At 43.5% G+C, this 27,602-nt stretch overlaps 1 protein-coding gene across 1 annotated transcript in view; it reads left to right on the forward strand.

Moving 5' to 3' along the window:
* Nucleotides 1–27,602, forward strand: part of SPAG6 (sperm associated antigen 6) — a 220,948-nt gene that overhangs the window by 164,051 nt on the left and 29,295 nt on the right. Inside the window, 1 exon segment of the mRNA XM_033931329.1 lies at nt 2,696–2,812. Coding sequence (XP_033787220.1) covers nt 2,696–2,812 — 117 coding nt within the window.

The raw sequence follows: 27,602 nt of genomic DNA on the forward strand, positions 1-27,602 counted from the left end.
GTCAGCCTGTTACTCACTGTGCTATGCTATGTGCTGGGAGCTGCAAGATGAAGCTGAAACAGCTTACAGGGAGATCCTCTGCTCAACAAGCCTTGGAACCTAGACTGCTGGTCTTCTGACTGCTTCTTGGGCCCACACTCTGGCCAGATAACTCATCTAGAAACATTGCGCATGTGAATGGGTGGAGGAACACATTTGACCCCGATCCTGGATACAATGCCATGGAGCCACACAGCCTGCACTCAAACGCACTAGCAGATGAACCTGGGGTGAGCAACACTCCCAAGGAAGTGGTTCCTGAGCCCCGATCTGTGAATGCAGGCTGTCCAGGTGGGAGCAATGCAGAGTAGCCAACCCCTGGAAGCAGACTTTGCTAGTAAAGTCTGCAATCTCCCAGAGCCAGAGATGCCCCACGGGGAACCTCTGCAGCACGAACAGAAGAAGCCGTGAAAATAAGTTACAAGAAAAACCAAACATGAGCAGGAAAGACTAGCTCCTACTGTCTCACTTGTAGGAGGACAACTGGAAGTCAGAGGCAGTCCTGAGGTAAGAGGGGAGGGTCAAATATATGTAAACGAAGCTTCCTACAAGAGATCTTACGAGATGGAATTGATTAACCACTTGTCCAGGAATAGAATATGGATTTACAAGAAAGAAGATTAGCAAAGGTAAGAACCTAATCTTTCAATGCTAGTTATGGTTGACACTATTTTTTTTTACTATAGGATTTTACAATTTCAGTGTTTTCAATCATGTAATGAAACAGTTGGTGTGTTTTTTTGTGGTTAGCACTTTTCTGGCAGAGGTTCATGTTCTAGGACAATGTTTCTCAATACGCGGTACGTGGACCCTTGGGGATACGCAGACTGCATGTTGGTACGTGGCCTGGCCGCCGGCGGGGATCCCTGTCTGCCCCGGCTGAAGCCGTTAACGCCGCCGCCTACAGGGATCCCTCCCTGCCTCAGTCTGCCTGCCTATTGCACTATCCCCATCCCTGAAGCCGACCCTGCCACCTCGCTGGAATCGACACGCTTCATCCATCCCCAGCAGCAACTCAGCGCAGGGATGGGCAACAGTGCATGCAGCAACTCACATGCTGCATGTGGCCTGCCACAAGCCTTCCCCCCAATGTCAATTCTGATGTCGGAAAGAAGATTCCAGGCCAGCCAGGCAGCGATTGGCTAGCTCAGAACCTTTTGTCTGACGTCAGAATTGACATCGGGGGGAAGACTTGTGGGCCAGCCATGTGCAGCATGTGAGTTGCTGCACATGCTGTGGCCCATCCCTGCGTAGAGTTGCTGCTGGGGGGAATGGAGCATGTTGGCTCCAGCGAGGTGACAGGGTTGGCTTTGGGGGTGGGGGTGGTGCAGCGGGTGAGCAGACGGAGGCAGGGAGGGAACCCCAGCAGCGGTGGCTTCAGTGGGGGGCAGGCAGAGATACCCGGTGGCACATGCGGCTTCTGTGGATGGGTCGGCTTTGGAGGGGGAGGGGGCACAAATTCGACACAGAAGGAAGGGAAGGGGCATGAACATGGGCACTAACTTGGGGCCTAGGAGGGAGGGAATAGAAAGGGAGAGTTGATGAGCATGAGTATGTGAGTGAGAGATGGTGCACATGGGGAAAAGAAGGAAGGAAAATTGGGCATAGAGAGAGAAGAGTGAGGTAGAGATGCATGGGGACTAGAAGGATGAGAGGGAGAAATTCTGGATAGGGCAGATTGAAGGGGATGCAAGGGGGAGGAATGTTGGACATAGTGATGGAGGGAGAAATGTGGCATTGTGCTGGAGAAAGGTGATAGAAGGGGAAATGGGCATTGGGCTGGTGGGCAGTGGTGAAAAATGCTGCACATGATCCAGGGGATGAGAGAGGAAGAAATGTTGGATGTGGCAGTAGAGGGGGTGGGAGAGATGCCTGGATCTCTTAAGACAAATGGACAGTGAGAGAGAGAGAGATGTTGATTAGGGAAGGGAATGGGGTCCGGAGGAGAGGAAGCAGGAGGCAGAAGGAAAGAAATACTGGAAATGCAACTAGAGACTCATGAAATAACCAGACAACAAAGGTAGGAAAAATAATTTTATTTTCAATTTAGTGATCAAAATGTGTCAGTTTTGTGAATTTATATCTGCTATCTATATTTTGCTCTGTATTTGTCTATTTTTCTATAGTTGTTACTGATTGTATATTTTAAAGTCATCTGCCTTGACCTCTTTGAAAAAAATCCCTGAATATAAATGATGATTAACATTTTCTGTCCGTACAATGTGCTTTGTGTTTTTTTAATTTTGTGGTTAACATTATGTATTAATAAGATTATATTGTGTGTATATGAAAAATGGAAGAAGAAATTGCGTTACAATTAGTACTATTATTATGGGGGCGGGGTCAGGGGTGGGGCATGGGTGGGAGTACTCAGTTGGCATTTGTTAGGCTTAGGAGGTCCTTGGCTTGAAGAAGTTGAGAAACACTGTTCTAGGGAATATAATAACAGGCTGTGAGATGAGCAATCTTCTGTTTTGTCCTTAGTAAACTAAGCAGGAATATCTATAATCTTATTTCATATAACTTTTATATAAGAGGAGCCTCCAAACAACACCGCTAATTAACCTGAATTTTATAAATAAGGAGTGTCTGGAAGTTCTTGTTATTGTTTTAGAGAGATGGCTTATGGTTTAAATTTTGTCTTCTTGTCCAATAGGCAAAAAAGGCTCTGAAGAACATCTTGCAGAAGTGTACACATCTGCCAGCACTTGAACCCTTACTCCATGATGCTCCTCCCAACATCCTGAAGCATGTAGTTGGACAGTTCAGTAAGGTAAAACATATCAACTTATATATGAATTGGTACAATCTATAAAAACATACATATGTCGGCCATTAAATTGTACTCCTAAACTTGTTCTTTTTTCTGCTGAATTTATTTTACATTTGTATGTTCATAAATTGCTAACATAATCTAATGTTACTTGCTGTGTACTGAATAAACATTATAAAGCAATTTATGAATTCAAAACATCTGGTGTCCCTATACCTGAAGCTGTGATTCAAAGTGGATAACCCAGCATTAGCTACCTACTGTAAGTGCTCATATTCTTTGTCACTTGTTTTGATTGTTTTTTGACAAGGAAGAATAGAACTTAAAAACAACTTTTTTTTTTTGGGGGGGGGGGGGAAATGAAATTTATTTCAACATAGTCTCCTTTTAACTCAATACATTTGCTCCAATGTTTTTCCAGATCTTTCATATCTTCAGTAAAATATGAAATGTCTAAACTGGAAAAATAGCTATTTACAGCATCAATGATTGCAGAATTCAAAGAAAATTTCTTCCCAGACAGCCATTTTTTCAGGTTCAGAAACAGAAAGAACTTGCATGGGGCCATATCTGGAGAGTATAGTGGATGGGGAGTTAATTTGAATCGCAATTCATTCAATTTCACTATCAGGATTGTTGATGTGTGAGACAGTGTGTTGTTCTGGTGGAAGAGATCTTTCTTCTTGGTCAAATAAGGATGTTTCGTCTTGATTTCGGTGCTTAGACATTGTAATAAGCCTGCATAGTATTCGCCATTAATGGTTTTTCCCTTTTCCAGATAGTCAGTAAAAATGATCCCATGGAAATTCCAAAAGACGGTCATCATTACCTTCTTAGCCGATGGAACCGTTTTTGCTTTCTTCGGAGCTGGTTCATCCTTTGTTGCCCATTGTTTGGATTGTTGTTTTGTCTCAGGATTATGAGATGAACCCAAATCTCATCCACAGTCACAAAATGCCACAAAGACATTTTCATTGTGCTTAAAATGCTCAAGACGCGGTTTTGAAATATCCATTCAAACTTGATTTTGGTTGACGGTTAGCAAATGCGACACTCAACTTCCTCATGCCTAAATATTCCTGTGTACATGTTCTGATGAAATGCCAGCAGCCTCTGTTATCTCATTTAAGGTCAATTGATGATTTTCCATCACGATTCAGTGAACTTCATCAACCATTTCGTTGACTGTTGCTGTTTTTGGATGTCTGGAGCTTTCGTCAACAATGCTTGTCCACCACATTTAAACTCAGCAGCCCACACTTTCCCCACTGAAAATGAAGGTGATGCATCACCATATACTGTGTCTAACTCAGATTTAATTTTGGTAGGCAATTTTCCCTTCAAATGAAATAACTTTATCACGGCGCAAAACTCAGTTTTGCCCATTTTTTATAAAGTGGAGCAGTTATTCACTTTAAAATGCTGACACGACAAAACTAGACGTCAGACTGACTTAAAAATCTAGACATAGACGTTTGTCAATGCCATCTGTTGGACAGCTATAGAATTGTGATGCTAATCTTGGTAAGGCCAGAAATATTTCAATTGACCCTTGTATAGGACTCGATTTAGTACATAGCGCTCAAAAAAACGCAAGAAAAAAAATCTATGTGGAGTGTTATTTTATAAATGGTGCTCTGAATTGGGTGCCCTGTGTATAACTGGAACACTTATTTTATTGTGCATGTTATTCTGTCTTAATTTATGCTGCCCTTCATCTTTTTCAGCATCCGGTTTGTGTGTCACGCTACCACAAACACGGCAGTCCTCTACGGCTCCCATCCATATTCTGCCTGTAAACCAGGTGTAGATGTTATTTTAAAATACTATGGTGGAAGCCCAGACCAGATATATTTCACGTATCAGCAAAAGTGGAAAGAAGAGGAAACGAGAACCAGTGTGGTTAAAAGGTGAAGTGAAAGAGGTTATTAGAGCCAAAAAAACATCCTTTAAAGAATGGAAAAAGGATCCAATTGAAGAAAATAAGAAAAGGCACAAGCACTGGCAAGTTAGATGCAAAGCATTGATAAAGACAGCTAAGAAAGACTATGAAGAGAAACTTACAAAAGAGGCAAAAACTTATAGCAATTTTTTTTAGGTACATCAGAGGTAAAAAATTCTGTGAGGAAATCCGTGGGACCGTTAGTAGATCAAGGAGCAAAAGGGATGCTCAGGGAGGGTGAGGCCATAGCAGAGAGACTAGGTGAGGTCTTTGGGGAAGAGGATGTAGCAGATCTACCTGAACTGGAGATGTTTTTCAAGGGTGGTGATGATGAGGAACTAAGGGAAATCTCAGTGAATCTGGAAGATGTACTAAGCCAAATCGACAAGTTAAAAAGTGATAAATCACCTGGACTGGATGGTATACATCCCATGGTACTGGGAAAGCTCAGACATGAAATTGCTAACCTGCTGTTGGTGATCTATAAGCTGTCACTAGGGTCGTCTGTGGTGCCTGAAGATTGGAGGGTGGCCAATGTTAAGCCTCACTTCATTGCTGGCCAAAATGATGGAAACAATTATAAAAGATAGAATTGTGGAACACATGGGCAAACATGATTTGGTGAGACAGAGTCAGCCTTGGTTCAGCTGAGGGAGATCTTGCCTCACCGGTTTACTTAACTTCTTTGTGAGTGTGAATGAACATATGGATGGGGGTGGGCCAACGAGAAGAGGCAGACGGAGCTGCAAGCAGTCAACGTGTGGATGAGGCGCTGGTATGAAGAAGAAGGATTCTACTTCGTGTGCAACTGGACAACATTCTGGGGGAAGAGAAAGCTATTCAGGAAAGATGGACTCCACCTCAGCAGAGACGGAATGAGGATACTTGCAAGCAACATCAAGAGAGAAATTGAGAAGTTTTTAAACTAGGAAGAAGGGAAAAGCCGACAGTTGATCAAGAGTCGATGGTTCGGGAACCGGTATACTCAGAGGATACCGTGCAGGGAAGATAGCGGAAGATAGCGGGGAAGACTCACCGGATCATAGGCAAAACAGAAATCCTGACGGATCGAAAGGGGGACACAAGAGGGAAGAAATTGCAAGAAAGTAACAGGCCGCAAACTCAAGTGTATGTACACAAACGCAAGAAGCCTAAGAAATAAGATGGAGGAATTGAAAGCTATGGCACAAAAAGATAATCTTGACATCATCGACGTCATGGAAACATGGTGGAACGAGGAAAACACCTGGGACACTGTGCTACAGGGATACAAGCTATAACACAGAGACAAGAGTAGGTCAAAAAGGTGGGGGTATTGCCCTATACATCAAAGAGGAAATTGAGTCTACCGGAGAGAACATGCCAGAAACAAAAAATAAGGTAGAGTCTTTATGGGCCAAAATTTCAGGAGCAAAAGGAACGGAAACAAAGATTGGCATCTACTACCAACTCCTAGGGCAGTCCGAAGAAATTGATGGAGAGATGACGGACGAGATTAAACGCAACTGCAAGGGATGCAATGCAGTTATCATGGGCGACTTCAATTATCCGGAGATAGACTGGAACCTAGGCACATCCAGCTGCAGAAGGGAGACCAAGTTCCTAGATGCTGTAGGCGATTGCTTCCTGGAACAACTTGTCAAGGAAAATATGAGAGGAAATGCTATTCTGGAATTAATTCTAAATGGACAACGAGGACCAGAGCAAGGTGTAGAAGTAGAAGGGACGCTGGGAAGCAGTGATCACAATATGATCCGCTTCGACCTGGACACAGGGGCAAAACATCGATCCAGAACGTCGGCCAAGGCAATGAACTTCCAAAAAGGAAATTACGAAGGAAGGAGAGTCATGGTGGGGAAAAAGATTAAGAAGAGGATAAGCACTGTAAAAACGTTAGAGCAAGCATGGTCCCTTTTTAAGGACACGGTCACCGAGGCGCAAAATCTATATATACCGCGTATCAACAAGGGATCCAAGAATGACGAGTGAGGTGATTAAATTTGCAAATGATACTAAGTTATTCAGAGTAGTGAAGACGCAGGAGGATTGCGAAGATCTGGAACGTGACATAAACACGCTTGAGAAATGGGCTGCGACATGGCAAATGAGGTTCAATGTGGATAAGTGTAAGGTGATGCATATCGGTAATAAAAATCTTATACAGGATGTCCGGGGTGTTACTTGGAGAGACCTCCCAGGAAAGAGACTTGGGAGTGCTGGTTGACAGGTTGATGAAGCCATACGCGCAATGCGTGGCAGCGAAAAGGGGGAATAGGATGCTAGGAATGATTAAGAAGGGGATCACGAACAGATCGGAGAAGGTTATCATGCCGCTGTACCGGGCAATGGTACGCCCTCACCTGGAATACTGCATGCAGCACTGGTCACCGTACATAAAGAAGGACACAGTACTACTTGAAAGGGTCCAGAGAAGAGCAACTAAAATGGTTAAGGGGCTGGAGGAGTTGCCGTGCAGCAAGAGATTAGAGAAACTGGGTCTCTGTTTGCCCTTCTCCAAGTATGTATCTTTGGATGTCAGTCAGCCCTTAGGGCCATAAAGAAGTGACACCACTCCCAAAGAAATCAAAGGATTTATAGCTGGTTCTTTTGCTAATTAATGAGTGATCATGCTGTTTAACCAGTTTTAAGAATATTATTTTTTGAATAGCCAGCTTGTTTGGATTGTAGTCTGTTTTCAGCATCTACAGGGATAACCTGAGTTCCTTTGATGCTTTTGTTGGGTTTCGTTACTCTCCGCCTGTTCATTTGTTATTTGTTAGAGCAGAACTTTTTTGTGCTTGGGAAGTTTTTCCCTTTTTCCTTATGCCCCCTGTTCTTAGAGGAGTTCTTGCATTCTTTGTAACTAATTGTAGGTGGCAGTAGAGCTCAGTTAAGTAAGAGGGTTACAGAAAAAAATCTGGAGTTGATTCCTTCTGCAGAGCTAGCAGGAATGGGAAAATTACCCGCTTGTCCAGAATGACACAACTGTCTACTGGAAAAAATATTATCAAAGTAAAAACATAATCTCCTTTTGCTGATGACACAAAAGTTGTTCAAAGTTGTTAAATCACCAAGAGGATTGTGGAAAACTGCAAGAGGGCCTTGTGAGACTGGGCATCAAAATGTGAGCAAGTGTAAAGTGATGCATGTGAGAAAGAGGATCTTGAACTATAGCTACATGATCCAGGGTTCCACGTTAGGAGTCACTGCCCAGGAAAATGATCTAGGTGTCATCGTTGAGGAAATAAAATGTTAGGAAGTATCAGGAAAGAAATGGAAAACAAAGATGAAAATGTTATAATGCCCTTGTATCGCTCTATGGTATGGTTATACCTCGAATGCTGTGTGCAGTTCTGGTTGCCATATCTCAGAAAGATATAGTGGAATTAGAAAAGATAGAAGGGCGATGAAAATGATAAAAGGGATGAGATGACTTTCCTATGAGGAAAGGCTAAAGCAGCTAGGCTCTTCAGTTTGAAGAAGAGACAGCTCAGGGGTGATATGCTAGAGGTCTATAAAATACTGAGTGGAGTAGAAACGATAGATGTGAATCTCTTGTTTACTCTTTCCAAGAATACTAGGACTAGAGGGCATTTGATGAAGCTACTAATTAGTAGATTTAAAACAAACCAGAGAAAATATTTCTTCACCCAAAATGTAATTGAACTCTGGAATTTGTTGCCAGAGAATGTGGTGAAATCATTTAACTTAGCAGGGTTTGAAAAAGATTTGAATAATTTCCTAAAAGAGAAGTCCACAGGCCATTATTGAGATGACTTAGGGAAATCCACTACTTATTCCTAGGATAAGCAGCATAAAATCTGTTTTACTACTAGGTTCTTATGACCTGGGTTGACCACTGTTGGAAACAGGGTACTGGGCTTGATGGACCTTCAGTCTGTCCTAGAATGGCAATTCTTATGTTCTTATGTCTGACATATTTTCCTTTAAGTGCTTTGAATATGAATCAAGTAGCTGTGTATCCCTAATGAAGCATATAAGAAATGTTGTTGCATGTATCATCTGAGAAATCTTCCAACACTTTATAGTGAAAGATACATTGCATGTGTGAGTACATACTTATACTCTGTTGAATCAACTGCCTGTCAACTGTCTAGTAAAGCTAGAAGATTTTGAAGAGATAGAAGAGCAACTCTCAGAACGGAAAGCAGGTGGGTAGTATGAGTCATAATGATAATATTTATACATTGTCTTGTATCATTAGCAAGGCAGTGTTACAAAGGAAAAGACAAATTACATTCCCCAAAATAGCAAACCTATGCATCAAACCTTACAAACCTATAAGCTAATTCTAAAAAACAAATGTTAGTTAAAAGGCCTGGCTTTTTTTATAATCTTTCTAACAGTTTACAAAACCACATATAATCACATTCAAACCACATTGTTGTTGTTGGAGAATCAAAATATCCAGTATACAGTTTCACTTTTCACCTTATCCCATTTTGTCAAGTGAATGAGATTTACATGTGATCCAGTATTTAGTTTAAAAAGACATCGTTTATAATTAATAGGTGTCTCCTTTCCCCTGCATAACTCGTGCTATTGTTTAGCTGTCTAACCCTCTTAGCCGCTTCAACCTCTCATTACGCTCATCTGAGTCCCATCTGTCTCACTGCCTTTTTAGATCTCTTACACCTTTGCAGTGTTGATTCTCAGAACACTTGGTTGCTTTATGTTGTGTGCTTCCATATTTAGGAAATAATTTTAAAAAGCATTTTTGTTCAAAAATGACCTCTTATAATTTGTCCAGGGTATATACTCCTAGACTTATTTGAATATGCTCTTTTGAAGGAGTCTGGGACTGGTTTTCCTAAGTGTTGAACTAAGTTTTCTCTTTAATAAAATGCTGAATTATGTTTAGCTGCAGACCTAACTTATCTCATGTTCTAGCCTACCTGCACTGGGTGTTTTAGCTTGGGCATTCTAGCTTCTTATGGCTATCTCAGCATACACGATATTGTATTCCGCCCTCCTGGACATGCAACAGAAAGACTGCAGGGCTTAGATAAGTGACCTGCTATTGTGAGCTTAGGACCAATGATTGTTAAGAAAAGTAACACGTGAAAAGTTTTTTTTAGAATTCAGTTGTATAGCCAGAAGAATGTATAAATATCTCTGTAACTTCCTGGTTTTGGGACTTCTGAAGCCAGCTTGGGGCTCAGGGGTCCGCATATGCTGAATAAACATCTGTGCTTTCTTCAAGTCTCTTAAGTTTTGTGGCTGCCCAAAGTGACCTTTCATTTGGCGCTTCCAAACAGGGACTTGAAGGTCTTTTGACCACTGGCTACTCGATTGGTCACTTGTGTCTGGTCTGAGAACCGACCTGTCTGCTAAGCCGGCTGGATTCCTCTTGGGATCGGTAGACCTCGTGGTTCTGGCCGGCTCAACTGATTAATCGAGTCCTGGGTTAAAGTGCAGGTATCTGTCTAGGGTTGGCCACCAAACTGGTAAGTGGAGGAATTGATTTCTCTCCTGTTTCTTTTCCGTTGCTTTAGTAAATGACTTGATCCATCATTGAAACAGCGGGGAAGGATTCTAGGAATTGTGTCTGTCTATTTGGGAAACGAAACTGAACTAATCTATAGATCAGAAGTTAGACAACAGACGTAAGCTGTTTGCATTTACAGGGCTCAGCATGATTCGGATGCATCCTTAAAAAAACAAACAAACAAAACAGTGTAGGTTAAACATTTCAGGAGTCAGGGAATTGGTTAGAACTGGCTATATTTCTATTGTGCTGTATTTATAAAGGAAGATGGAGGAGGGGTAATAAATATCTGTTGGATTTTGCCTGCTAGGTTCATTAATGACTGGCGCTGCTAGAGTTCATGAAAGAAAAGATCATTTAATTTGAAGAGAAAAACAGGAAGTGCTTTAAGAAGGAGACGAGAGTGGTGCTTTAAGTATGTAAGGAACTACAGTTTGAAATAAGTTAAAGGACGTCTGAATAGCTGGACGGTTTATGTGTTTCTAGCTGCTCAGAGCAGGCAGTAGAATCAAGAATATACGCGTATGTTGAAAGTATTTTAGAGAAAGTATGTGCATGAATTCTGACTTGATTAAAAGGGCTCATGTAGCTGGAATCAGCAGATGTAGATAGGATTATAAGGGGCAATGCAGTTGAGCAGCCCAATAGGGAAGAACGAATCTTTTGTGTAGGAAAAATTTTATTCCAACCAAGATACCACGCTTATAAGAAAGATATATGAGACTAAAATTGTACGAAAGTACAGAGATTGCTTTTTGCACGGACCATTTATTTGTATGTATGTGTGGTTTTTTGTGTGTGCATGACATTCAAAATCCCCATCCTTTGTATTTCTATCCCGGGTTCCTTATGAGTTCTGTCTGTCCAGTATGAATTTTTGTTCTCCATGTTTGTTTTATAAAGTATTTTTAGAATTGTGTAATGCCCTGAATGTCTGATTAGGTGATTGATCAACTTTTAATTACACTTGACCTAACAAATGTGGAGGTTAAGTGCCCATCTTTTCTGTACATTGAAATACATGGTAATCAGGGTTTGCAGACCTGGTTCAGGGTAATAGCCGATTTTGTTAGTACTTTATGTAAGTGGTGTGATGGGATCCCATGAGTGACAATGTGTGTGAATGTATCTTTTAAACCTAAGAAAATTCTGAAAAGTACTACATCTGTAATTTGATCGCTTTGATCTTTTTAAGCAACTCTCTCCTCTGTGAAATTCTGAAGGTAGGGGGAGTAGGTCTCTCCTCCTTCACTTTTACCACAGGGATACGAATTTAATAGCACTGAGATGCATGTTGATTGTAATAAAAAAGGTTTAAAGTTGTGTGTATGGATTATCTTTTGTGAGTACGGTAAAACCTTGGTTTGCGAGCATAATTTGTTCCAGAAGCATGCTTGTAGTCCAGGGCACTCGTGTATCAAGGCGAGTTTCCCCATAGGAAATAATGGAAATTCAGACGATTTGTTCCACAACCCAAAACTTTAATACAAAAATATACATACTTGTATTGCAAGACCTCGCTCGTTTGGAAGTCACTGCACTCCTGCAGCGTCATAGAGAGGAACCATTGACTCAGTTGTGATAATATGATGCTTATATACTGTATGTACTTGTATTGTAAGACATTGCTGGTATATCAAGTTAAAATTTAATAAAATGTTTTGCTTGTCTTGCAAACCAAGTTATTTGCAATCCAAAGTTTTACTGTATATTCCAATCTTTGTTTTGTATTTCTTTTTATAAATCATGTAAGCTTAGTATAAGAATGTAACTTTTAGGTATAAGAATGTAATTTTTAGGAATGCTTTTGTATGGAAGTAAATATTTTTGCCAGTCAGATGATAGTGAAGGGACTGCCGCTTTAGAGAGCGCTTGTGTCAGACTACCCTGCTTAGTGGGTGGACCCAGAGCTGAATTTTACTTAATTTTTACAAGTCAGCTCTATGGGGTAGGAACCTAATACAAAATAGGGATTGAGAACAATTCTTATGTGCTAGTAGACAGTTTACTTGAGTCTTTTAGATAGTGGGTCTGCCTTTTAAATTTTCCTGTGGCCATATTTACACTGATTCCAAGTATGCCTTCCTCGTGTCACCTACCTTGGCTTTCAAATCTGCCAGGGTACTCAGTCCCTTCCTCACACCCAGGTCCCCCCTTAACTTACATCTCCCACCTATTACCCTACAGTGTTCTCCCCAGAAAATTTTTCCAGCCGGGTGGCATGAAAAGGTAGCCGGGTGGGGTGGGGCGAGACAGGGAAATTTGGTGGTGGGGAAAATTAAGGGCTCCTTTTACTAAGCTGCAATAGCGTTTTTAGCATGTGCAGAATTGCCACGCTACACGGCTAGAACCGTCTAGCATGTGTGGCAATTCTACGCGAGCTAAGCGCGCGGTAAAACCACTATCGCTGCTTAGTAAAAGGAGCCCTAAATGTGTACTAATTGTATTAGTTAATTATTATTAGTTATTTTCCAATGCTCAATATGACTGCCTTTCTTAAGGTTTGACACTTGTTCCATAATATATATATTAAATTTAAGAAGTATCCAATTCTAGAATAATTAGATATTTGCCCTCTTTCAACTGGTATAGAGCAGCGTCTCAAACTTTTTTAACTCCGGCACACTAAACGGAGCAAATGTTTTTTGTGGCACACTAAATGCAGCAAATGTTTTTTCATGGCTGGAAAAAATTTCTGGGGAGAACACTGATGCCCTAATTTTCAAGGTCCAATCACATCAAAGAATGATGCTTATCTGGGCAGTTGTATAATAAAAAGAATGGATAAGATAACATGAGAAGTGAAATTGTCATGAATCAGAGGGATACATACCCTGTAGGTCCTAAAAGCAGGCTTGTGGATTAGATATAAACTATGAAGGCAGTGGCATAACTAGCATATGTGACACCCGAGGCCCATCATTTTATGACACCCCCCCCATCTGTATGAAAAACATGATTTTTAGTAACAATCCACACATCACACAAGAGTGTGCCTAGGAAAAGGCAGCATCTTACATATTGCAGTGAGCAGTACATCAATACACCCACTGTAAAACTAAACAAGCCAGACTAGTACATATCAATCCTACACAGTCAAACCTAACTGAAAACCATGTCTTTCGAACACACCTTCGCCTAGTATGGAATATGTAATCACAAACTAACCCCTCTCCCTTTTACAAAACTGTAATGTGGTTTTTAGCTATGGTGGTAACAGTTCAGACTCTCATAGAATTCTGAGCAATTACCACCATGGCCAGTGCTAAAAAAAACGCTCTACAGTTTTGTAAAAGGGGGGATAAAATAGAAAAACGTAGACAAAGGTTAAATTGAACTACCAAGAAGCTGGACTCTGTATACAATGCAACACCACAGAAACAGCGATGCAACTCCCCTAAAGCAAAAAAATGAATAAATATAATTTTTTTCTACATTGTCTTCTCTGGTTTCTGCTTTTCTCATAGTCTTGACACTCTCTTCCTTTCATCCACTGTCTACCCTCTCTCTGCCACTTCTATATGGCATCTTCTCTCCTTGTATTCCCCTTCCATCTCTCCCTACACCCCTATTATTCTGGCATCCATCTTCTTCCCTTCCCTCCTTCAATGGTCTGGCATCTCTCTCCTCTTCTTCCCTTCCCTCTCCCACACCCCCATGGTCTGGCATTTCATTCTCTCCTCTCCTTCCCCCCACTTCCATCAGCATCTGCCCCCTTTCTTTCCCTCCAACCCAATTCCATCCAGTATCCTTCCCCCTTATGTCTCTCTCTCCTTTCCCTGCATACCAATTCCATCAGCATCTGCCCCCTTTCTCTCCCTCCACCACCCTTCCTTACCACCCTGACCTCCTTTTTCTCCCTCCACCACCCTACTATACTCCTCTCTCCCTCCAAACCAGAAGGTCCCATGATGACTGCTTCTGTTGCCTCTGCCTCTGGAAGATGTAAGTGACGTTGGAGGGGGGGTGGGCTGGCAGACACAGGGAATTATAGCAAGGTTCCGCAATTCCGGAGGCAGAGGCGGCAAATGCAGTCATCGTGGGACCTTCCTGCACTTCAGTGCGGCTGCTGACTCTGCTTCAGAATAAGTACGACAGCCGTGCTGAGGTGCATGTGCCATGTACACAGCCGGCTGTGTACCCCCTAGGGCTGGCACCCGGGGCGGTCTGCCACTGTATGAGGGGACAAAAAATAATAGAAAGAATGGATAACTTGACCAATTTAGACATGTCATACAATTATAACCACAAAAATATGTCATAAAATGTAATTCTAAACTCAAAAGACTCCAGACGAAAAGCATACTATAGAAAGGAAACCAGAAAAGACCAAACCCATAGTACTAAGATCCAAATGCTAAAATCGGACATGTCCATTACGAAGAGACGTGTGAATCACCGCTAATTATAACGAGTGAGTCTTTAAAATATGAGACGGTAACGGATAGCCAGACCTGGTGAACGGAAGTGACAAATACTGGAGCCAAAACCAGAGCACCGTGATGAAACTTGAATATGGATACCTTGCATTTCTTGGCGTTGAAGCCCAGCTGTCAGGTAGATGACCAACGTTCCAACAAAAACAGGTCCTGCGTCATACTATCGTGTAAATCAGAGCCGCTCACTATGTTAAATAGTTTGGCGTCATCGGCGAATAGTGTTATTTTACCTTGAAGCCCCTGAGTCAGGTCCCCTATGAATAAGTTGAAAAGGAGCAGTACTCCACTTGTCACTTCTGACGTTTTAGAGAGGGTACCTTTAACCACCACCCTCTGAAGTCTACCATTGGCTATTTTTTGGGCTTGCGAGCTACTTTTAAAATGACCAAGTCAAAATGATCTACTAACAATAAAAATTTTTTTTAAAAACCACAAAGCACACTGTACGTAGAGAAAATGTTAATAATCATTCCTATTCCGGGGTTTTCTCAAAGAGGTCAAAGCAGATGACTCTATGCACTGTCACCTCACTAACAACCATACAAAAATAGACAAATATACCCCCTCCCTTTTTACTAAACCACGATAGCAGTTTGCTGCGCTGAATGCCCAGCACTGCTCTTGACGCTCATAGGCTCCCTGCGCTAAAAAAACGCTATTGCGGTTTAGTAAAAGGGGACCATAGTGTAAAATATAGACAGCAGATATAAATTCAGACACATTTTGATCAGTAAATTTAAAATAAACTCATTTTTCCTACCTTATTGTCTGGTGATTTCATGAGTCTCTGGTTGCACTTTCTTCTTCTGACTGTGCATCCAATCTTTCTTCCCTTCTTTCAGCCTGTATGCTTCCTCTCCTCCTGACCTCATTCCCCTCCCCCCAACTTTTTCTTCCTCTCTTCCTGCCCTTTCTTTCTTTCTCTCTTCATGCCCCCTTTCTTTTTTTCTGTTTCTCTTCCTGCCCTCTTACTTTTTTTCTCCTTGCCCTCCCCCAAGCCACTGCCATCGGGGAACAGGCCCCAAAGCCGCTGGCCGCCACCCCCACCAACCTCTCCCTACTTCGGGCCGACCAGCATTCCATTCCCCGATGTCAATTCTGCCATCGGAGAAGAAGGCTGATCGGTCCAAGATCACAATCGATTGGGGGAAATGCTGCCGGGTCCTGCCTTCGCGGAAACTGAAAGTAGGCAGGACCCGGCAGCAAGAAGAGCAAATGGAAAACTTCTCTGACCTGTCTCCCGCCTTAGCCTGTAGCGAATTTATGCTTCGGGGATCTAACATGTGCGTGCCGGCTTCACTTCTCTTCCCTACCCCCCCCCCCCCCCCAGACATAATTTCCGGTTTCGCAGGGAAGAGAAGGGAAGCCGGCACACACACGTTAAAGCCCCGGAGCATAAGTTCGCTACGGGCTAAGGTGAAATCTTCAAGCCGGCTTTTTTTTTATGTTGAGCAGCAGCGGAGGCAGCAGAATTTAGCTGGGCGGTCATCTAAATCAGTGGTTCCCAACCCTGTCCTGGAGGAACACCAGGCCAATTGGGTTTTCAGGCTAGCCCTAATGAATATGCATGAAGCAAATTTGCATGCCTATCACTTCCATCATATGCAAATCTCTCTCATGCATATTCATTAGGGCTAGCCTGAAAACCCGATTGGCCTGGTGTTCCTCCAGGACAGGGTTGGGAATCACTGATCTAAATTACCCGGGCGGACCGCCCAGCTGAAAGGCCCTAGGGAGAACACTGCCCTACCCTCGCAACCAACCCAACGAGTAGGTCCCAGGTAAATTAGGACAAATACCTTCAAAGTGGGAGGCGTGTCCTACTGTCTGAGTTTATTGAGAAAATAACTGCCCACACGTGGGGGCAGTCGATGAATATACAGACCCCAAACAGAATAAAAGTATTTAGATCGTTTAAAGGTAAAATTCAAATCATGAAATTCCAACAGCAGCAGAGCATGTAAGTGATTTCTCCAGTGCCAAAAAGTGGGGGTTTCCGCCTGAGTCCAAAATTGAAGAATACATTTCTTTTTTAAGAGACAAGCCAAAAACCCAAGAAGAGGAGAGCAGAAGGACTACAGGGTAAAATTGAAAGAAGCCAAGAGAGAGATACGTCTGGCAGAAGAACAAATGGCTAAAAATGTAAAAAAGGAGACAAAAAATTTTTCAGATATATTAGTGAAAGGAGGAAGATGAAATATGGAATTGCTAGGCTAAAAGATGCTGGGAACCAATATGTGGCGAGTGATGAGGAGAAAGCAAATGTTCTAAACAAATACTTCTGTTCTGTGTTCACAGAAGAAAATCCTGGAGAAGGACCGAGATTGTCTGGCAAAGTTACACGAGAAATTGGAGTAGATTCTGCGCCGTTAACGGAAGAGGCTGTTTATGAGCAACTTGAAAAACTGAAGGTGGACAAAGCAATGGGACCAGACGGGATCCATCCCAGGATGCTAAGGGAGCTCAGAGAGGTTCTGGCGAGTCCTATTAAAGACTTGTTCAACAAATCTCTGGAGACGGGAGTGATTCATGGGGATTGGAGGAGAGCGGATGTGGTCCCTATTCATAAAAGTGGTCACAGGGAAGCAGGAAACTACAGGCTGGTGAGCCTCACTTCAGTTGTTGGAAAAATAATGGAAGTGTTGCTGAAAGAAAGGATAGTGTACTTCCTTGAATCTAATGGGTTACAGTAGTGGTTCCCAAACCTGTCCTGAAGGGCCCCCAGGCCAGTCGGGTTTTCAAGATAGCCCTAATGAATATGCATGGAGCAGATCTGCATTCCTGGCATCTCCATTATATGCAAATCTCTGTCATGCATTAGGGCTATCTTGAAAACCCGACTGGCCTGGGGGTCCTCCAGGACAGGTTTGGGAACCACTGGGTTACAGGATTCGAGGCAACATGGCTTTACAAAAGGTAAATCGTGCCAAACGAACCTGATTGAATTTTTTGATTGGGTGACCAGAGAGCTGGATTGAGGACATATGCTAGATGTAATTTACTTGGATTTCAGCAAAGCCTTTGATACAGTTCCTCATAGGAGGCTGTTGAACAAACTTGAAGGGCTGAAGTTAGGACCCAAAGTGGTGAACTGGGTCAGAAACTGGCTGTCGGACAGATGCCAGAGGGTGGTGGTTAATGGAAGTCGCTCGAAGGAAGGAAAGGTGAGTAGTGGAGTCCCTCAGGGTTCGGTGCTGGGGCCAATCCTGTTCAATATGTTTGTGAGTGACACTACTGAAGGGTTAGAAGGAAAAGTGTGCCTTTTTGCAGATGATACCAAGATTTGTAACAGAATAGACACCAAAGAGGGAGTGGAAAATATGAAAAAGGATCTGCAAAAGTTAGAGGAATGGTCTAATGCCTGGCAACTAAAATTCAATGCAAAGAAATGCAGAGTAATGCATTTGGGGATTAATAATAGGAAGGAACCATATATGCTGGGAGGAGAGAAGCTGATATGTACGGATGGGGAGAGGGACCTTGGGGTGACAGTGTCTGAAGATCTAAAGGCAAAAAAACAGTGTGACAAGGCAATGGCTGCTGCCAGAAGGATGCTGGGCTGTATAAAGAGAGGCGTAGTCTGTAGAAGGAAGAAGGTGTTGATGCCCCTGTACAGGTCATTGGTGAGGCCCCACTTGGAGTATTGTGTTCAGTTTTGGAGACCGTATCTGGCGAAGGACGTAAGAAGACTTGAGGCGGTCCAGAGGAGGGCAACGAAAATGATAGGAGGCTTGCGCCAGAAGACGTATGAGGAGAGACTGGAAGCCCTGAATATGTATACCCTAGAGGAAAGGAGAGACAGGGGAGATATGATTCAGACGTTCAAATACTTGAAGGGTATTAACGTAGAACAAAATCTTTTCCAGAGAAAGGAAAATGGTAAAACCAGAGGACATAATTTGAGGTTGAGGGGTGGTAGATTCAGAGGCAATGTTAGGAAATTCTACTTTACGGAGAGGATAGTGGATGCCTGGAATGCGCTCCCGAGAGAGGTGGTGGAGAGTAAAACTGTGACTGAGTTCAAAGAAGCGTGGGATGAACACAGAGGATTTAGAATCAGAAAATAATATTAAATATTGAACTAAGGCCAGTACTGAGCAGACTTGTATGGTCTGTGTCTGTATATGGCCGTTTGGAGGAGGATGGGCAGGGGAGGGCTTCAATGGCTGGGAGGGTGTAGATGGGCTGGAGTAAGTCTTAACAGAGATTTCGGCAGTTGGAACCCAAGCACAGTACCGGCTAAAGCTTTGGATTCTTGCCCAGAAATAGCTAAGAAGAAAAAAATTTAAATTGAATGAGGTTGGGCAGACTGGATGGACCATTCAGGTCTTTATCTGCCGTCATCTACTATATTACTATGTTAAACCTTCAGGACCCAGCGTCGAGCTCCCCACCCTCAGACCTGCAAGGCGCCATCTGCCTGAGCAAGATCCCACCAAGGTGAAGGGTAAGCGATTGTCGTAAAACGCCTCCCAAATAGGAAGGAATCTCCTTCCAAAAACCTGTTATGGGAGGACAATACCAGAAGGCATGTAGAAAAGTATTGGAAGCCTCCTTACAGCTTACGCAAAGAGCCGACTGGATCCCACCCATTAAATAAAGTTGATACTGGGAAACATAAGCCCGAAACATTATACGAAACTGACATTCCCTCAATTCCGCCGAAACCACCAAGACGGAGGAGAAATTCACCTTCTGACAAGACCGCTCCTAAGTCCAGCATCTCCGGAAACCGCCTCGTGGGCAACCCCTGAGCCAATTTGTGAAATAGCAAGGAAATGGACAACTGATCCACTTCCTCAAGAGAAAATAACCCCTCCAAACAAGGAACCGCTGGGCCCAACAGAGTTTCCCGAGGTAAGGACCTTATATAATGATCTAATTGCCGATAAGCAAATATCGCCGGCCAAGATAACCCTTCCCCACCTAAGAAACCCAATGGACGCAACATGCCATCCTCGGTAAGAACATGATGAAGCAGCGTGAAATCATGCCGAGCCCAACGTTGAAAAATTGCTGACTCCATTCCCGAGTGAAAGGCTCCATTGCCCCGAAGCAGCAAGAGACTACTACATTGGGGATCAAAGCCCCTCCATTGAGCAAAATCCTTCCAACAGTTCCTAGCCACTTGAAAAAGTCCAGAAGAACGAATATGACCAGGAAGTGCATGCGAGCTGGACTGAAGCACATAAAAAAAATGCAAAGGAGCGCAATAGGCTCATTCCATCTCCAAAGCAGAAAAATGATTGGTATTATTATACCAGTCCCCCACATGACGAAGAAGGCATGCAAAGTTATATAATTGGAGGTCCGGAATCCCCAATCTGCCCCATCTCCAGTTGCCAATCAACTGGGAAAATCACAGTCTAGCTTTCTTCCCAACCCAACAAAAACGGGCCACCATCCGATGTAACAACTGAATATCCTTCGAGGTCACCCGAAGCGGAAGAGTTTGTAAACAGTACAACCATTTGGGGAAAATAACCATGGCATATAGGCTAATGCGACCCATAAGAGATAAGGGAAGCATAGACCACTGACCAAGACAGGTCTCAGTGAGTTGCAATAAAGGCAGAATATTAAGACGATACAGCTGAGAGGGGTCAGGCCTCAAAACAATGCCCAGATATTAAAATTGCTATTTTATATTTTTCAGCGTAGTCCCTGCCACCCCACCCCCCAGCCATTTTTGGCACTAAAATTGTTGCCATAGTGGTCATCTTGGATTTCCCGATTTGAAAACAAAATCCTCTATCTGCATCAAAACACTTTGTTTTTCATTCAAAACAGGTGGAATGGAAGCCTCGTGCCAGGATACCTTGGAGTAATGCCAAATCTGTGGTGGATAGCCATCTGAGGAGCATCTGTATTCTGTATGGCATGTGAGAGGGCGGGAGCCACTGACTTAGCTTCCTCTATCCCTTGAGGGGTGTCAGTACCCAGTTGGTCCAAGGAACAGGAGAAAAGGTTTGAATTTGAGCTGGAGAATAGCACGAGTGTATCCCCGGCGAAACGCAGCCGTAACATGGCTGGAAAACCCCAGACAGAGTTCACAGGAGCCATCTGGACATCCTGGTCAGGAGATACTCCCCTAAATTCATTAAAATGATGTTTGCAGCTTACATGCTTAACCAGGGTTGCATGGAACCCTAAGGTAGCGCAGCCCTACTGGAGCTGGGGGTTTCTTCCCCCCCCCCAAGAGTGCAATTCCCCAGCAGTAATGCCATGCACAGGTTGGTTAAGTTCAGTCAGAGGATGATGGGGGTGCAAGTGACTTTATTCCTATACCTTTAATCTCCCAGTCGGGTCCTTTATAGCAGGAGATATGGCTTTATCTCGGGGGGGGGGGGGGGGAGGATTCGGTTCTGAAGGAACCCCCCTGATCCCAAAATTGGCTAGGACCCATCTATGTACAGGCTGTTTAAACCTTCACACTCCTTTCTTAGTTTTGGTTGGGGATGAGTTTTTGATTGTTGTTCAGAACTGCAAGAGTACAGGCTCTTGAATGGGTTGTTTTTGACCTCTTGGTTGCCTACTGTAACACCTTTTTCGGTGACGGGATAATCGCGCGCCAGACACCAGCGCGCCAACAATCCAGCGCCGACAATTTGGCGCAAGACAGAAGCGCGCAGGGGAAAATTTTTTTTTTTTAAAGAGCTCTGACTGGGGGTTTGGGGTGGCACCCCCCCCCCCCGCTGCCGTTGCGGGGGGGGGGGTGAAATTCCCCACATTATAGAGAAAACGGAACTTTTCCCGAAAAAAATCAGAAAAAGTTCAGTTTTCTCTATAATGGAGGTTTCCAACCCCCCTCCAACAGCAGCGCAAACACTAACCAATAAAGTGGGGAGGTTGCCACCCCACACCCCCCGTTGGAGCTCTTTAAAAATTACTTTTTCCCCCACGCGCTTCTGTCTTACGCCGAATTGTCGGCGCTAGATTGTTGGCGCGCTGGCGTCTTGCGCGCCACTGACTATGAACTCCTTTTTCTACTCCAATCTGGGGGGGAGAGTTCTTTTCTTTCTCTTCTCTCTTTTTTTCTCTCTCCCTCTTTCAGGGATTCCCAGGACGTGTTGATTAGTTGGGGTAGGGATTGGGTGGGGAGAGGAGGCCTCTGTATACAATACCAGCAATTCTATACTGTTGAATCTTGTTTGCAATAGACTTTGTACTTGTTTCTGCTTATCATTGCTGCACCTTGAACATACAGCTTTAAATAGGAGACAAAGAAAGGTTAGGGATTCACTCTAGGTTCTTTACTAGGGGTGTCCGAGTTAAGTTCCTGGACAGGGTATAGTGTTTCATGACCCATGCGAAGGGTCAGTTTGCTAATTCTGAAGTGGAGTTCTCTTTCTGGGGTTTCGTTTCAATGCCTGTTTCAAATATGGATAATTCTGTCTAGCTCCCAGCTAATGATAATGTTGGGTGTTCACTTTGTTTGAGTTATAATGGTTATTTGGATGTTGATCCACACTTCCTCTGTTCTCCTGGGTGAGAAGGGTGGGGGTAGGGTAGGGTTCATGTTAGGATGAGGACTTATATGTTTACTGAGACACCAAAACAAAATATTATCTGTTTTGAATTGTCTATTGTGCTTTGTACTTCAGTAAAAAAGATTGAAACATAAACCTTCAGTCATTATGGGGTTAATCATAGAACCCCCTCCAAGAATTTGAAGCTAGAGGCTTCTTAGTCCTCTGCCACGCAGAGCTCGCTTATGAGCCTCACCAATGCACAGACCTCTTGCTTTCCCTCACAGGACATTATAAAAATGCTTACGGATTTTGGGGAGGTACCAGAGGGGGCCCCTTCGAGTGGCTAAAGCTATGTCAAAGCTTTATCTGATGGATGCTGCACTTAACCAGCTTTTTTCCCTCCAAAAGTGGATTCACTTGTTGGCGAAGGTTACCAATCGTACCTCCCTTCCCAGTGAAGGTGGCATAGTATTGAAGGATGCCCAGGATCGCACATTTGATTTTGTACAGAAAATGTTCTTGAGGCTGTGGCCTCAGGATTATAAGCAGCCGCAGCGGTGACTTTTGTCGCCCAAGCTTGCCACTTTAAGTTGCGCCACAATTCAAACACTATTGTAGACAAAAATCTTCAGTTTTTAAATGACTGGGGTGGATCATGTGGTCTTTTCAGAGACAAGAGCAAAATGTCAGCTTACTCCATTTCCACCTACAGGATAGTATGGATCGGACAGGGGAATTCCATAGTAAACTCCTGGTTAAGGGACAGTTATTTTTTGGGACAGGTCAAAATCCTCAGCAGGCCTCAAGCTCCTAGAGGGAAAGGTTGCATTCATTTCTGGACCTCCAGACAATCCTGCCAATTCTTGGGGGAGGGCCTTTGGGGCAGAGATCGTTTCAGAACTCCAGACAAAGATTTGGAGGAGCCAGGTGCTTTCAATCTTCACGATCTCACTCTGCCAAAGCTCCAAAAAAGCAGTTATGATGTCAAGCCATCAGCTTAGCCTCCACACTTCGGTGGGAGATTAGCAACATATTTGATGGCATAGGCGGAAATCACCTTAGATTGCTGGGTGCTGGAAATTATATGGGAGGGGGTACAAGCAAAATATTTTAAAAGTATACTTTCCCTTTTAAACTTGCTATGACTGTGAGGGAGTGTATAAGAGGCTGCCAGTCCCCTTAAAGACACACCCTCCCATCTTAACATAAGAAACGCCTTAACCGGATCAGACCAAGGTCCATCTAGTCCGGCGATCCGCATACGTGGATGTCCATTTAGGTGCTCCTTGTTGGAGATCCGGATTTCCCGTATCCCTCAATATGATTTGCAAGAAGGTGTGCATCCAACTTGCGTTTGAAACCCAGAACAGTATTCTCTGCCACCACCTCCTCCGGGAGAGCATTCCAAGCGCCCACCACTCTTTGTGTGAAACAGAACTTCCTGACATTTGTCCTGAACCTGCTGCCATTCAGTTTCAGGCTATGACCTCTTGTCCGTGTCACATCTGAAAATGTCAGTAATGCTGCTTCCTGGTCAATTTGGTCAAATCCTTTTAATATTTTAAAAGTCTCTATCAGATCCCCACGCAGTCTTCTCTTTTCGAGGGTGAACAGTCCCAGTTTTCCGAGGCGTTCCTTGTAGCTTAAATTCTCCATGCCTTTGACTAGTTTCGTGGCTCGCCTCTGCACCCTCTCCAACAGAATTTTATCCTTCATAAGGTATGGAGACTAGTGTTGGACACAGTATTCTAAGTGTGGTCTGACCATTGTTCTGTAAAGTGGCATTATAACATCTTCCGACCTACTCATGATCCCCTTCTTAATCATACCTAACATCCTATTTGCTTTCTTCGCCGCCGCCGCACATTGAGCCGATGGCTTTAGGGTTCTGTCTATCAGAACCCCCAAATCCCTTTCTTGTTCGCATTTGGCTAATGTCACCCCGACATCTTGTAATCATGTTCTTTGTTTTTCTTTCCCAGATGCATCACCTTGCATTTGTCTATGTTAAAATTCATCTTCCACTTTATCGCCCACATTTCCAGCTGATTTAGATCCTTCTGAAGATCCTCACAGTCCCTTTGAGAGCCAACCGCCCGACATAGTTTTGTATCATCTTCAAACTTGATTATATTGCATGATGTTTCCTCTTCCAGGTCATTTATAAAAATATTGAACAAGATGGGCCCAAGAACCGAGCCCTGGGGCACGCTGCTGGTCACCTTTTCCCAGTCCGAGAATTTCCCATTTATGGTTACCCTCTGCGTTCTGTTCTCTAGCCAATTTCCGATCCATCCGTGCACTTCTCCTCCTATTCCATGACTTAGTAATTTACTCATAAGCCTTGCGTGCGGAACCTTGTCAAACGCTTTTTGGAAGTCCAAGTAAATTATGTCCACTGGATCTCCACTATCTATTTGCTTGTTCACCTTCTCAAAGAATTGAAGTAAATTTGTCAAACATGACCTCTCCTTCCTGAAGCCGTGTTGACTAGCTCTCATTAGGTTGTGCTTTTCCAAGTGTTGCACAATGCGATCTTTAATTAGTGCTTCGATTATCTTCCCAGGAACCGATGTGAGACTCACCGGTCTGTAGTTTCCTGGTTCACCTTTTGATCCTTTTTTGAAAATTGGGATGACATTTGCTATCCTCCAGTCGTCTGGTATTTGCCCGGTCCTAATTGACATGTTAGCTAAGGATTGTAATAGTTCCCCAATTTCTATCTTAAGTTCCTTTAATACTCTCGGGTGAATCCCGTCCGGTCCAGGGGATTTATCACTTTTTAGTTTGTCAATCTGAAAGTAAATCATGTCCAACTCCACATTTATTGTTGTTAGGCTCTCCTCTATGCCTCCGGTGAATACCCTCCCAGTGTCTGGCATTGTTGTAGTGTCCTCGTTTGTGAAGACAGAGGCAAAGAATGAATTTAACCTATCGGCAACCTGTTTGTCTTCTTTGATTGACCCTATCGCTCCTTGATCGTTGAGAGGGCCCACTGTTTCTCTTGCTGGTTTTTTTCCTTTTATATATCTAAAAAAGGGCTTAAAGTTTTTGTTTTCTTGCGCTATCTTTTCTTCATAGACTTTTTTGGCTTCTCTTACAGCTTTATGACACTTTTTCTGGTCGATTTTGTGACAGTTCCAGGCCTCCGTCGTTTTTTCCCGCTTCCATTTTTTAATAGAATTCCTCTTTTCCCTTACTGCAACCTTCACCTCTTTGGATAACCAAGCTGGTTCACCTTTGCTCTTTTTTTGCCTTCCTTTGGATATCTTCGGTATGTAAAGATTCTGTGCTTCAATGATGGTGTTTTTCAGTAGAGACCATGCTTGATCAACTGATTGGATTTCTGCTTTGCCCTTCATGAGCCGTTTTCTAACCATGGTTCTCATGCTGTCATAATTCCCTTTTTTGAAGTTAAAGGTTGTGGCTTTAGTCTTGATTGGTTTCCCCTTTCCGATGCCAATGGTAAAATTGATCATATTGTGATCACTTGTCCCCAGCGGGGCCGTAACCTCTATATCTGCTGCCTTCCAGTAATGCCATTTTTAACCAAGTCCAGGATTGCGTTTCCTCTTGTCGGTTCTCCCACCATTTGTTCAAGGAAGCAATCTCCTATCATCTCCAGGAATTTAGTCTTCCTGCCGCAGATTGACGTTCCCAGTTTCCAGTCTATCCCCGGAAAGTTGAAGTCCCCCATGATCGTTACATTTCCTGATTTACATCCACTGTTAATTTCCTCCAACATTTCTTTGTCTGTTTCTTCAGTCTGTCCCGGTGGTCGATAATAGAGGCCAATTTGTATATCTGCTTCTTTTTGTCCAGGAATCTTTATCCAGAGGGACTCTAGTTTACCATTTGCTTCCATCTCCCCTTCTCTAACAGACTCTATTTCTTCCTGGACGTACAGGGCAATGCCTCCCCCTTTTTGCCCAATCGTATCTCTTCTGTATAGTTTATATCCTTGCAATGCCGTGTCCCATTCATTTTCTTCATTCCACCATGTTTCTGTTATTCCTATGATGTCCAGTTGTTTACTCCTTGCTAGTTCTTCCAGTTCGCCCATTTTGTTTCTTAAGCTTCTGGCATTTGTGTACATACATTTAAGTTCTGTTCGTGATAATTTCCTGGATTTAGTGGTTCTCACATCCCTTTTTGTATCAATTTGATCTTTTTCGTTTTCATTGCTTCCTGTAGTTTCATCTTGTTCTTCCCCTATATCTGTGTGGTTGTTTGAAGTTTCCTCTTCATGATATCCTGGTGTCTGGTCCATCGACTGGTTGTCGACTGTCGGCTCTCCCCTGATCTTTAGTTTAAAACCTTCTCAATGAACTTCTTCATGTTCTCAGCTAGGACTCTCGCTCCCTGTTTGGTGAGGTGTAGACCGTCGTTTCTAAAGTACCTGCTTCTTCCCCAGAATGTTGCCCAGTTTCGCACGAAGTCGAAACCCTCTTATTCATCGCCTCATCCAGGCGTTAACCTCTCTCAGTTCATCCTGTCGCATTGCGTCCGCTCTCGGCACCGGGAGGATTTCCGAGAAAGCTACCTTCACATCTCTGACCTTCAATTTCCTTCCGAGTGAACGGAGCTGGTCCTTCATTACTTCCCTATCGTATTTCCGTCCGCTAATGTCATTGGTTCCCACGTGGATAAGTACGGCGGTATCCTTTCCTCCTGCTCCGTCTATGATCCTGGAGATCCTGCTGGCCACATCCTTCACTCTTGCACCAGGCAGGCAGGTAACCAGTCTATCCTCTCTTCCTCCCGCAATGTGGCTGTCCACATTTCTTATGATGGAATCTCCAACTATGATCCCAATCTTCTTTAGTTGGAGGTTCCTCGGGGGTCTTAAGTCGGTATCCATGGTGTAAATCCTGTCTTCCTTCTTCTGTGGCTCATCCCCAGATGGTCTATCTTCTCTTCTGTTTGGATTGGTGCCTCTTTCTGTATCAATTACACCATCTTCCTGGGTTGTTCGGTTTCTGATCTCAAGCCCTGGGATTTCCACAATCTGTTGGTGGGCATCTTCGATGTATCTCTCCAATTCATCAATCACTTCACTGGTACTGGGCTCCACAATCAACCTCTCCTGCTTGTGCTTTTCCTCCTTATGACTGAGAAGTTCTTCAAGTTCCTTCACGGTTCCCTCCAGCAACCAGACTTGCTGTTTCAGGCTTTCCAGCTCCCTGCACCTAGAAACATAGAAACATAGAAACATATAGAAACATAGAAAGATGACGGCAGAAAAGGGCTACAGCCCATCAAGTCTGCCCTCTCTTCTGACCCACCCCATCAAGTCTGAGAGCTAATGACCCAGATCCTTAGCTCGACCCCCATAGGGATCCCACGTGGATGTCCCATTTATTCTTAAAGTCTAGCACGCTGGTGGCCTTGACCACCTGCACTGGAAGTTTGTTCCAGTGATCTACAA

The sequence above is a fragment of the Geotrypetes seraphini genome, chromosome 2 (genome assembly GCF_902459505.1).
Source record: "Geotrypetes seraphini chromosome 2, aGeoSer1.1, whole genome shotgun sequence".
Taxonomy (NCBI): Eukaryota; Metazoa; Chordata; class Amphibia; order Gymnophiona; family Dermophiidae; genus Geotrypetes; species Geotrypetes seraphini.